At 35.2% G+C, this 13,789-nt stretch overlaps 1 protein-coding gene across 3 annotated transcripts in view; it reads left to right on the plus strand.

Moving 5' to 3' along the window:
• The window catches only part of LOC149819311 (protein ILITYHIA-like), a 139,057-nt gene that overhangs the window by 10,289 nt on the left and 114,979 nt on the right, over positions 1–13,789 (plus strand). For 2 of the 3 annotated variants that reach the window (XM_089985129.1, XM_089985130.1), the window contains exons 4-11: positions 34–415; positions 558–704; positions 797–981; positions 1,076–1,202; positions 1,313–1,386; positions 2,072–2,148; positions 2,286–2,322; positions 2,419–2,585. In XM_089985129.1, coding sequence (XP_089841255.1) covers positions 34–415; positions 558–704; positions 797–981; positions 1,076–1,202; positions 1,313–1,386; positions 2,072–2,148; positions 2,286–2,322; positions 2,419–2,585 — 1,196 coding nt within the window. Of the gene's footprint in view, positions 1–33; positions 416–557; positions 705–796; positions 982–1,075; positions 1,203–1,312; positions 1,387–2,071; positions 2,149–2,285; positions 2,323–2,418; positions 2,593–13,789 lie in introns of those variants that run through there. The other variant, XM_089985131.1, reaches the window with a different exon arrangement.

A 13,789-nucleotide genomic window follows, 5' to 3' on the forward strand; every position in this document is an offset into this window, starting at 1 on the left:
TTTGACCTCTTTTTTGTTTCTCTGTTTTGACAGGCTTTATTTATTGATCTATATGTAAAAATGGTCTTGAGTGCAAGGGAGAGACCACAAAAGTCTCTCAGTGAAGCATTTGGCCCACTTTTCAAGCACATGGGCCATGATGATTTCAGGACCGTTGTGCTACCATCCTCCATTAAAATGCTTAAACGCAGCCCAGAACTTGTTCTGGTATCTGTTGGAGTGCTTTTGAGATCAATTGATCTCGATTTGAGCAAATATGCAACTGAGCTTCTTCCGGTCGTCTTACAACAAGCTCGACATGCAGAGGAAGGAAGGAGAGCTGAGGCTACTGCTCTTGTTGGTTATATGAGCCAAAGGTGTAGCGATCCAGATGTTATAATGGCAATGTTCAAGTCTATCAGCTCCATTATTAGTGGTCAATCCTGTCTTCTTTTCTGTTCTCGTGTTCTATTATTTAACTGTGATCCTAAAGGACCTCTATTTTTGCCATTTTGAATTTTGTGGTCCTAAATTTTTTTTCGTTTTGGGGTACTATACTGAATAATTATTTCATACAGGTTCAGAGGGAAAGTTAGCGTTTCCTTACCAGAGAGTAGGTATGTTTAAATCACTGCAAGAGTTGTCAAAGGCTCCTGTGGGGAAAATGATGAACAATGTGGCTTCTTCCATTTGTAACTATTTGGTATCCTGCTACAGAGCAGATGGTAAGTCTATTATCATTTGATGTTCTTTGGTCCATTTTTTGTTAATTTTCTATTTCTCATGCCATTAGTTCTGTGAACTTGATGACTTGCAGCGAGTGAGGAAGCGAAACTTGCAATCTTAGCAGCGTTGACATGTTGGGCAGTAAGGTCTTCGGAAGTTATTAACTCTGATGTTGTTTCATTTTTTGCTGCTGGACTGAAAGAGAAAGAAGTTTTAAGGAGGGCACATCTTCGATGCTTGAAAAGCACCTGCAAGAATCCTGATGCATTAAAAAAGGTAGTTTTGAAGTCATTTGTGGATCTTCATGGTTGTGCCTTTTGGGCTTCGAGATTTGTTGTCCAACATATTAATCTGTGTTTTGAACCTGCAGTTGCTGCCTCTATTGGAGCTACTTGTCCAACTTGTGAAAACTGGTTTCACAAAGTCTGCACAACGACTAGATGGTATTTATGCTCTTTTTTCAGTGGGAAAGATGGTCTCTGTAGACTCAAAATCAGGTGCATCTTCGGTCAAATCTTCACTGGTGTAGTGCTACACTATTATTCTGTAACTGTGTCCTTATAGTTGCTTTCCTTTTTCAAATAATTCATTTGGTCTGCCATCACAGAAGAGATTGTATTGAAAGAAAGGATGTGGCAAGTGGTTTCTCAAAATGATGCATCTGTTGTGCCTGTATCTCTGGTAATTTTTGCCGACAATGCCGTTTTCTCCTAGGAATAACTTCTTACAAATGGTTTTAACCATGAATATTCTGACATTAAAAAAAACTTGACAAGTTCATAACCTGATTATTTCTACTGGTTCCTATCTTGATGAGGTAATACTATGTGCTAAAATTGGTTACTTGGAGCATCTGAAAACTGTGTAAGCTTTATTTGTACGTGTGAAATGACACACTTCTTTCCCGCTTCCAGAACTTCATGAGAAGCTCTATTCTAAAAAGATGAAAAGATTGCTTCACCTACTATAAAATAGAACTTCTTGACATTGTAAATGCCTTTCTCAAGTTAAAAGGATTGTACCTTCTTTTTTCAAAATATGTTTTTCTTGTAACATATACCTATATAATAATTGTTATTGATAAGGATACTTACAATTTATTAAAAAAAAAAACAAGTTTAGACTGTATTCTTATGTCATCTTCTACTTTTCATATTTTTCCCAATTTTTCTTATGATTCCTGAATGCTTGACATTTGACACATCCAAGTAGTTCTTGAACACTGGCCTCTCACTTCACGCTTCATGCATCACTTCTCAAACTTGCTTCTTACTCTAGTAACTGTGGTTAAAAATGCTTTGAGATGCTCTCAAGTACTTTGTTTTTGCAATTCTCTGCAATAATTTCTCCCTTGTTTTATTCACAGGCATTAAAACTACCAGCTGAGGATTGCATGGCATGTGTGGATCTTGTTGAGTTGCTACTTATTGAACAACCAAGCAGGTCTATGACTTGTTCATTTTGTAGGTCATTGCGTGTTATTTGTTGAGAAATAGTGAATTTTTTAGTGTAATTTGAATCTAGGCTTATTGATGATTGAAACCTGATCAGGTCCTAATCCTTCCTTTTATGATCTGCAGGGTGACAGAGGTGTTATCAACTGAACAGATGTTAAAGGTGAAATAAGTAGAATGGAACAATTGTAGCTATTTCCACCATTTTAGCATCAAATGATTCCAAATATGTTACTTATAATTCAGTTACCTGGAACAGTTGATGATACACTTAATTTGCCATCCAACATGGGAAGTTCGTAGGCTGTCTTTAGATGCTGTTAAACAGATAATTATTTCTTCACCACTATTATCAGAGTCTTTCCTGATGGAATTTACAGACTGGCTATCACTAGTTGGGGAAAAAATGCACCTTCTGAAGGCAAGGTATATGGTATAAGCTGAGTTCGCTTTGTATCTGGTTCTGGTTCTGGTTCTGTCGGTACTTCTGAAAATGATGGGCTTAACTGCTTATTCATTTTAGTGTCCTGTTAGTTTCTAAATTGTAGCCTTGAGATGCTCCTCCCCATACTGGATGCCAAATCCTAAGCTTTATTGTTTTGTGAGATTGTGTTATTTTGACTGTGGAACTTTGGAGAATCTTAGTTGGGCTATATTGTACAAATGTGTTTCATGTAAATTTAGAATGAAGTTAAACCTTTATAGAATAACATTGAATGGATGATATGGATTTTTTGGCAATCTATCGTGAGTCGTGAAATTGTGATTTTTTTCAATTATTGGAAAAAAAAGATGATATAGACCCTTGAAAATAAATGGTGTGTAATGGCATGGTATGCTTTTTGCACATGAAAGAAGAAAATATCCTTAACACACTGAAACTGATAAGGAATGTACTTATCCCGTTTTTGCCCCTATTTTACCAGATTTCTGTTCCTTTTTTTTTCAGCCAGCCTATTGGCGTCTAGGAATAAACATGAATAAATAGAAAAGCATCAAACAGAACAACTTACTCTGTCTTAATTATGTAATTTTAATAAAATCTTTTACATGAACTGATCCCCTGTTAATTGTTCCATTGAAATTTTGTGGTACATCAAGTTTTGGATGAGCTGCCAGTGGATAATAATAATATAGTTTTCTACACAGATGTGTATTGAATTTATTATAAATTCTTAATAATGTGTGCCAGCCAATGTTTACTTATTCATACTCCTTCAGATCTGCCATCTTTTACCCATAGATTTGGTTTAAAATATATGTGAATGTGATAATTTCTAATTCTCTGAGCTTCTAAGTTTAATATTACTCAGGGGACTTTATGTACGGTATAGGTGCCTACCTTATGGCAAAATCACGTTTAGCTGCTGATGTTTTAAAAATTCCTGGATAGGAACCTATATTTTGAACAAATTGCTCATATGACCTCCTTAACCTACTTTCCCAGTTGATTATTTAAAGTGACACTTTAACCATTTCTTTTCTTATAAATGATTAAATGTTACTTTTGTAGTTGTAGTACAGTTAGTGCCAAGTGAGTAACTTTAGCAAGAAAAAGTGACATAGGCAGCCATATCTGGAAACTCTTAAAATGTAGGTGGTTAACTGTAATTTTGCCCTGAGTTAGGCGTCTATATGCAAATTCCACCTATTATTATTCTATCACCTTTAATAGGTGTGCTGTTCTAGTATGTGTATTATGAGAGAAACATACGGGCTCAAGCGTCCTATAAGAATCACTAGGTAGCACAAAATTTTCAGTTGACAATATTATGCTATGTAGTTCCAAAACTATGTCAAATAGGTGTGTGAAAAGTCTCACACACAATCAAGTTTCCAAATAACTTGATATTAAAAACATATGCCAACACAAAATAGCATTAAAAAGCTTCACACCACAAGAAAGAACAAGTGCTTCAAATGCACTGTGTGTTAAAAATAAAATTGTATCCAAATACCCAATAAGGGTATTTTTGTCTTTTATTATATAGTACAGTCCACTAGGGACTGAAATGTAATTTAACATTATAATAAATAAATAAACTGTCATACAGCTTAGGCACAACAGTCATATTTATGACTGTTAAAAAATATGACTTTTGTGCACAACAGTCAAAATATGACTGTTGGAACTGCCACCCAACAATCATAATAATGACTGTTGGAAGGCAGTCCAAAGAGCTGGACTGCCTCCCATGTGTTGGAGTGAGGCTCTATAAATAGAGCCTCACTCCCTTGTTATTCCTCAATGCTTTTAGAAGCATTTGAGGGTTTTCTCTAGAGTTTTTTTCCATCTTATAGGCTTGTATGCCTCTTGTGTTGTTTGGTATTTTTATCTCTTTTGAGATTGTATTTGGTCCATTAGTGACCAACTTTAAGTGAGTTTATAAAAGCTCTTTGTTGGCATTGTGTTTGTTTCCCTATTGTTCTATTGTACCTTGTTTCATTACATGGTATCAGAGCGAGGTTCTTGAAAGAAGGAGAATCTCGTGAAGGAAGTGTTCTTCGATCATTGATCATTTCCTATCTTCTCTAGTCTAAACTCAAGTATTCATTATGGGAGAAAGAGAGTTCGCCACCGTCATCACCTACAAACTCAATGAAAACAACTACTTGATGTGGGCGACGGCTATGGAGAATCATATCAAAGGAAAAAAATTGTGGGGTTTTGTTAGTGGTTCTACTAGTGAACCACAACTCAAATTGACTAGAAGAGAAGGAGATCAAGTCAAAGCCTTGTCCGAAGAAGAACAAGAAAAAGCCTTGGAAGAATTCCAAAATAAATTGGAAGATTGGGAGGCAAGCAATGCACAAATACTCTCATGGTTTATGAATACCATGGAGTTCAAGATCGCCACCAATATCATCAAATTCAAGAAGGCATGTGACGCATGGAGCTTTCTAAGAAGTACTTTTATCCAAAAGGATATGGCTAGACTTTATTATCTCCAAGATAAGGTACGTAATTCAAAACAAAGAGATAAAAGTGTAAGAGATTTTTACGGTATTTTATCTCCTATTTGGGATGAATTAGCCATGTTGGAACCAAAATGGGAAGGTTCGGCTATTGATATGAGAAGGACCCAAATCGAAAGAGAAAATCTTTTCTCCTTTCTTTATGGCCTTCGACCGGAATTTGAGCAAGTAAGATCTTCCTTACTTCATAGGACCACTTCTCCTTCTATAAGTGAGGCCCTTGCTCAAATTTGTCAAGAAGAGACAAGACTTGGAATGCACAAGTCTAATGATGAGGTCCTTGCCATGGCAAGGCCCGAAAATTTTGTGAAAACATATAAACCACCTCACTTTGAGAAGAAGTTCAATGGAGAAGAACACAATGAAGGAGGATACAAAGGAAAAATTATTTGTCATCATTGTAAGGAACCCGGACATATAAGATCGGAATGTCCCAAATTTAAAAAGGTGGCCGCCTTAAGTGAAGAACCTCAAGAATCAAGAAAAGGGGGCAGCTTCAATGAATTAAATCTTGCTCAAATAGCAGAAGCCGTCTCACAACTTCTTAAGGCTGCACCTTCTACATCCGGAGCTGCCATCTCTTCCTCGTCTCCTCCAGGTAAGGCCTCTTGGATTCTAGACTCAGGTGCTTCTTTCCACATGACTCATAATGAGTCTCTATTATCTGATTGCACTAAATCATGTTTTTTATGTGTGTCAACTGCCGATGGTACCTCTTTAAAAGTCAAAAGCTTAGGAAACCTTGATGATATTTCAAAAAAAATTCTTTGTTCCAAAAGTGAGTCATTTCCAAACTGAATTTGAATCTTTTTTCAGTCTCTCAAATTGTTGACTATGGTTGTAAAGTATTCTTCTCATCTAAGGCGTGTTGGGTGCAGGATCTCCAGTCAGGGAAGCTGATTGGGCAAGGCCATAGACGAGGAGACCTTTACTACATGGATTTCCTGTGTTTACCAAAATACTCGTTTTGTAATCATGTCAAAGACATTAATATAGATCTTTGGCATAAAAGATTAGGACACCCAAGTATATCCAAATTATCTCTTTTTCCATTTTTGGAAAAATTTTGTAAAGATAAAAATTTTGTATGTGAAGATTGTATACTTGGAAAAATGCAAATGATACCTTTTGGGTCTAGAACCTCTGTGACACATAAAATTTTTGAATTAGTGCATTCGGATGTGTGGGGTCCCGCCCCTGTTATGTCAAAAGGTGGTTATTCGTACTATGTTACATTTATAGATGATTTTAGTAGACATACTTGGATTTAATTTCTAAAACTCAAATCCGAAGTTTTTTCATGTTTTAAAAACTTTCATAATCTAGTTAAAAATCAATTTAAAACAAATATTAAAGTCTTCCGCTCCGACTCTGGGGGAGAGTTTCTTTCAAATGAATTTCAATTATATCTAAAAAATCATGGAATTGTGCATCAAAAATCATGCCCTAGGAGACCTCAATAAAATGGGATTTCTGAAAGAAAACATCGTCATATCATTCAAACTACTAGAACCCTACTTATTTCAAAAGAAATTCCAAAGCAATTTTGGGCTGAAGCTGCCCTAACCGCAGTCTATCTGATAAATAGAATGCCTTCTCAAACTTTGGAAAACAAGTCTCCTATTGAAAAACTCTTTAAAATTTCTCCTGATATAAAAAGGCTAAGGGTATTTGGTTGTAAATGCTTCGTGCTTTTTGAAAAATATAGCAAACTCTCTCCTAAAGCCATAAAATGTGTCTTTCTTGGTTATGCTGATAATAAAAAAAGATATCGATGTTATGATAAAACAAATGATAAACTCTATGTTTCTAGAAATGTTACCTTTCTAGAAAATGACACTGGATTTGATTTTGAAGTTCCTAAGAAAGAATCCGAGTATGCTTTCTTATTTGATTTGTTACCCAATAAAGGTATTAGTAATGATATTGAAACCTTCGAGTCTATTAATGACTCAAGTAGTGAACCATCTCAAGATCTTCTTCAATACTCTAGCCGAAATACTAGGGAGCATCCATGTGCCCTTGACAGATATAATCAATTAACAAATACTGAAGAAACTAGTGTTAGAAGGTCAGAACGAACACATAGCCCTCCAAGTAGGTTTGTCTCATATGAATTCTTCTTACCAAACTATAGGGCATGTCTTCTAGACATTCATTTCTATCATGAACCATCTAACTATAACGATGCCAAAAATATAAACGAATGGGTTGAAGCCATGAAAATTGAATTAGATGCATTAGACAAGGCTCACACTTGGGCAATTCAACCTCTTCCTATCGGAAAGAAGACAATATGGTGTAGATGGGTGTTTAAAATTAAAACAAAAAGTGACGGGTCTCTTGAGAGATATAAAGCAAGACTTGTTGCAAAAGGATATTCTCAAGAATATGGTATAAATTATGAAGAAACCTTTGCCCCAGTAGCTCGTATGACTACAGTTAGAACTCTAGTTGCTATAGCATCCATTCGAAAATGGCCGATATATCAGTTAGATGTTAAAAATGCATTTTGAACGGAAACTTAAATGAAGAAGTATATATGGATCCTCCCCTTGGTCTGTCTATTGAAAAAGGCATGGTCATTTGTTTTCAAAAAGCCCTATACGGGCTTAAACAAGCCCCTAAAGCATGGTATGATCGGTTCAGTGGTACGATATTAAAACTTGGATTTAAATCTTGTTACACTGACACTGCTCTTTTTGTGAGATCTACATGTACCTCATTGATCATTCTTCTTTTGTATGTTGATGATATGATCATCATAGAGAATGATCAAAAGAAAATTGAAGATATTAAAATTTTGCTTAAAAAATCTTTTGATATGACTGATTTTGGTTTTTTGAGATACTTTTTAGGAATTGAAGTAGCCTACTCACCAAGAGGATATATTTTATCTCAAATCAAGTTTGCAGCTGATATTGTTGAGCGTTCAGGAATCACGGACACAAAATATGCTGATACTCCTGAAGTAATAAATGCGAAAATGCGAGCTGAAGATGGAGTATTATTAGATGATCCAACCCCTTATCGACAACTTATTGGATCGTTGATGTACCTGTCCATTACATAGCCAAATATTGCGCATGCCGTACATTCTGCAAGTCAATTTCAACATGCGCCCACAACCGTCCACATGAGTGCAGTATTAAGAATAGTTCGATATATCAAGAAAACTATATCTAAAGGACTATTTTTATCCTCTTCTTCATCTTTAAGTCTTATTTATTACACTGATTCTGACTGGGGAGGAGATCCCAATAACCGTCACTCAACTACTGGCTTTTGTGTATTTTTAGGTGATTCTCTCATTTCTTGGCGATGCAAAAAACAACAGAAAATGTCTTTATCCTCTACGGAAGCTGAGTACAGGGCAATGACTACTACAACCACTGAAGTTGTGTGGATGAGAGCACTACTTTCCGATATGGGTGTTGATGTCTAAGAACCTTCAAAGCTATGCTGTGATAATAAAAGTGCCATCTATATAGCCAGCAATCACATATTTCACGAGCGAACAAAACACATTGAGATGGATTGTCACTATGTTCGCGAAGAATATTTGAAGGGGACCATTACATTGCCATATGTCCAGTCCGAATTTCAGATTGCAGACTTCTTCACCAAAGCTCTTCCACTACCTCAATTTTTGTATCTTCTTAGCAAACTTTCGGTGATTTCCCCATAAGTTTGAGGAGGAGTGTTAAAAATAAAATTGTATCCAAATACCCAATAAGGGTATTTTTATCTTTTATCATATAGTACAGTCCACTAGGGACTGAAATGTAATTTAACATTATAATAAATAAATAAACTGTCATACAACTTAGGCACAACAGTCAAAATATGACTGTTGGGCAGCAATCCAACTAGACGTTGGACTGCCACCCAACAGTCATAATAATGACTGTTGGAAGGCAGTTCAAAGAGCTGGACTGCCTCCCATGTGTTGGAGTGAGGCTCTATAAATAGAGCCTCACTCCCTTGTTATTCCTCAATGCTTTTAGAAGCATTTGAGGGTTTTCTCTAGAGTTTTTTCCATCTTATAGACTTGTATGCCTCTTGTGCTGTTTGGTATTTTTATCTCTTTTGAGATTGTATTTGGTCCATTAGTAACCAACTTTAAGTGAGTTTATTAAAGCCCTTTGTTGGCATTGTGTTTGTTTCCTTATTGTTCTATTGTACCTTGTTTCATTACACTGTGTTATTGCAATGAGGGGATAAAACCCTTTCATTCATATGTACATACAATGGGCTCATTGCCTTTATTTATAATGCATTACAGTTTGAAAGAGCCGTTGGGCTATTCCCAACAACTCTAATTAGAGCTGTTGGGAATCAGCCCAACGGCTCTTATTTGACAGACTGTGTACACAGTCAGTGTCTGAATTTTGTACACTGTACACAGTCAGCTACTGACTATGTACAGAAAGGGAACAAAAACTGAAAAAGAAAAATAAATAAAATGAGAAATTACAGAAATAAGAAAATAAAAATTACAAGAATATACATATATACTTTAAATATGTATTTATATACATATATACTTTAAATATGTATTTATATACATATATACTTTAAATATGTATTTATATACATATACTTATACACATACATACTCTTGTATTAAGAAGAATATGTATATGTATGTATGTATGTATGTATGTATGTATATATATATATATTCAAGTATATACATATATGTATTATTTTCTAACAAGGTGCGGGTGCGGATGCGGCGATGCAACACTTTAAAAAAACTTTGGTGTGGGGGTGCGGGGAGGGTGTATATATATATATAATTTTTAAGAGTTTTAAGTTAACACTAGTGAAATAAAAACAATTATCATATCATCAATTCATCATGCAATAAATCAAATTAACAATTTACAATTGCTATTCCTCGTCAATAAAAAACAACACCACACTGGTGCGGAGGTGCGGATCTATATATATATATATATATATATATATATATATATATATATATATATATATATATATATAGTAATGGGTCCGTGCTAAACCCATTTGTTGCTAAACCGCATGCTAAATGGGTTTTTCAGCTTCTCCGGTGCTTTTTATGTGGTTCCGGCCTTATAAATGTGTTGGGCATGGTCGATTTACTAAGAATCCATACATGGATCATGTGTTTTTGAGGAAAAAAATGATTTTTGGAGCCTCGAAAATTTACAAAGATTTTGAACCGTTGATTTTTTGAACTTTTTAAAAACCCACCAATGTATTGGAATCCAAGAGCTGATCTCTATAAAATCAACTTCATAGATCACATATGTACAGTCAGAATTTAAAAATAAAATGAAAAAGCCCAAAAAACCCATTTATCACGTGGTTTAGCACCAAATGGGTTCAGCACGGACCCATTACTCTATATTTATGTATGTATGTGTGTGCATTTATGTATTTCTGTATATTTATATATATAATATAGATAAAACTGGACTTGGTTAGGGTTAAGTGAATCTACTTTTGGACAGAAATAGACCTTAGTGTGGTTGACTTCACTTAACAAAAAGGAAGCCGTGTTCAAGTGTCACACCCGCATGGGTGCGACGCCGGTGCGGTGCCCTGTTAGAAGAGTCCGTGTTACATAGTTTCAAAATGAGAACACTAGATTTCATTACAATGTTTGTGGAAATGTAAAAATTGATCACTAAGCCTTGTAGATGTGGACATTTTGAAATTCCTTATATTTAGCACTCATGTTGTGTGAGGTCTGTTAAATTGTATCTCACATATATATATACTCTTTCTATTGTAATACCCACTAGGGGTAAATATGTCTTTTCTCCTTTTCCACGCACTTTTTTTTTCTTTTTTGTCTTGTAGCCATGGAGGGGCCCACCTCATAGGAATGTTGGGCCCCTCCAACGGTCAATAATATGACTGTCAGAGGGGCTCCAACGTTCACATGAGGGAGCCCCTTCAAGGGTCCTCTCTTGTTATAAATAGGGGCCTTCCCCTTTGTAAATTATTAAGCTTTTAGGAAAAGCTCTTCACTATTCAATAAAGATTATATTTCATTTATATGCCTTTGTGCATTTGTGATCTCTTTTATGTGTTGTGCCTTTGAGCACCCTAAGTGTTCATCTTGTACCTTTGTGCATTTGTGATCTCTTCTATGTGTTGTGCCTTTGAGCACACTTATTTCAAGTGTTCATCTTGTCCCTTTGTGCACACATTACGTATTGAACATTTAGTGTTTTTGTACACTTTGTCTCTTTGAAGACATTTTCACATGGTCTCTAGAAAGAGCTTGGGTATTGAGTCATCCTGGTGGTCTACTTGAAGAATGTGCCCATTTCTCTTTCTCATTTTTTTGGCACAAAGATCTCTTGCAAATCATTAAGCGCAATACATCAAGTAAGCTCAAAGAAGAACCGCTGTGGTGAGATTTCAATTCCTGAAGACTTTCTTTCTCATAAAGGCACTTCCATGGGGGAAAAGAATTCTCATTTTTCCTAGGATTTAAACTCAATGGGTTCAAATATCATGTTTGGGCCGGCAATATAGAAGCCCATATTAAGGGAAAAGGCCTTTGGAGCTATGTCAAAGGCACTATTCCTGAACCCGAACCCGAACAAAAAATCACCATTATTGAAAAAGGTGAAATTAAGGTTCTTGACGAGGAAGAAAGAGTGAAAGCTTTTGAAGAATATAATAAGAAGCATGAGGAGTGAAAAATGAAGAATTACAAAATCCTTTCATGGATTTTTTCTTCGGTTGAGACCCAAATCAATGCAAATATTTTGAAATTTAAGGTGTCTCAAATATGAGAATATCTTGGGATGATGTATACCTCAAGAGATTTGTCTCACAAGTATTATCTTCAAAAAAGGGCTTTGACCCTTCAACAATGCGAATTAACTATTAGAGAATATTTCGCCGAATTGTCCTCTATTTGGGATGAACTTGGTATGCTTGAACAAAAATGGAGTGGAGAAGCCATTGGGATTCGACACAAGCAATTGAAAGAAGATCGTTTTTTAATTTTTTGAACGAGCTTAGACCCAAGTTCGAACAAATACGATCTTCTCTTCTATCTTCTTTCACTTCACCACTTGAAGATGTTTTTACTAAGTTAAGTGGAGAAGAAACTCGTATGGGAATGAGCAAGACCAATCCGAGTGTTCTTGTAATACCTTCAAACCAAGAAGAAAAAGGAGCATATGCTATTTCTAGACCGGGGAATAACTTGAAAATATACAAACCCCCTCATTTTAAAAATCAAAATAAAGGAGTGAGAGAAAATGGTGGCCAAAACGGAAGGCACCAAGGAAGAGATTATAGCAAAATTATGTTATTTTTGTAAAGAGCCGGGACACATCAAACCGGTGTGTCCAAAATGGAAGAAGATGGTGGCTATGTCTACCACATTTCAACCACATATGGAAGAGGGGCCATCTACTTCCACTAATGGAGCTCTATCTTCAAGTCAAATCAGTGAAGCTCTTCAACCACTTCTCAACGGAGCAACTTTCGGGGTTGCCATGTCAACATTCTCTCCTTCCGGTAAGACTTCTTGGTTTTTAGATTCGGGTGCCTCCTTTCATATGACTCCAAATATTTTTTTTCTTTCTGAATATTAAAAAAATGTATCTCCATCTTTTATTTCAACCGCGGATGTCACTTCTCTTTAAATAAAAGGGATTGAAAATTTTGAAAATCAAAGCTTTTTTATTCTCCAAATTAGATTTATTCTAAAACTAAATTTAAATTTTCTTTCGGTCTCTCAACTCTCGAACTATGGGTGTGATATAAAATTTTCATCTAACAAATGTTGGATATAGGATCGTTGGTCCAGGGAGTTGATTGGGGAAGACTTTAGGAAGAGAGATCTATATTACATGGATTTTCTTCAAATACCAAAGAACTCTTTTTGTAATATTGCCTAACATAAAGATATAAATGTTTGGCACAAAAGACTTGGGCATCCCAATGTCATCAAGCTTTCTTATTTACATTTTGTTAAAGATCTTTGTAAAAGTGATTTTACTTGTAATTGTATTCTTAGAAAAATGAGAAGTTTGCCTTTTGAACAAAGATCTATGTTTACAACCTAATCATTTGAACTTGTTCATTCGGATGTATGGGGACTGACACCCGTTATATCAAAAGGAGGGCTTGAATATTATGTTATTTTTGTTGATGATTACTCTATGTATTGTTGGATATACTTTCTTAAATATAAACATGAGGTTTTTGCATCATTTAAAGCATATCACATGATGATTAAGAATCAATTTAATGGAAACTTAAAGATTCTTAGAACCGACTTCGGAGGTGAGTATCTTTCAAATGAGTTCGAAAATTATTTTGAAAATTACGGAATTGTTCATCAAAAGTCTTATTCAAAAACACTTCAACAAAATCGTTTAGCCGAAAGAAAACATAGACATATTGAAACCACTAGAACCTTACTTATTTCTCAAAACATTTCAAAAAGATTTTGGCCAAGGCATCCTTTGCATTTGTTTATCTTATAAATTGTCTTTCATCCAAAAATTTAAATAAAATTTCACCTTTTGAAATATTATATAAAAAAGAACCTGACTACAATAGATTGAGAATTTTTGGATGCAAATGTTTTGTTCTTATAGATAAAAATGACAAACTCTCACCAAAAGCTATTC

This window comes from Nuphar pumila, chromosome 13 (assembly GCF_984573655.1).
Source record: "Nuphar pumila chromosome 13, dmNupPumi1.hap1.1, whole genome shotgun sequence".
Taxonomy (NCBI): domain Eukaryota; kingdom Viridiplantae; phylum Streptophyta; class Magnoliopsida; order Nymphaeales; family Nymphaeaceae; genus Nuphar; species Nuphar pumila.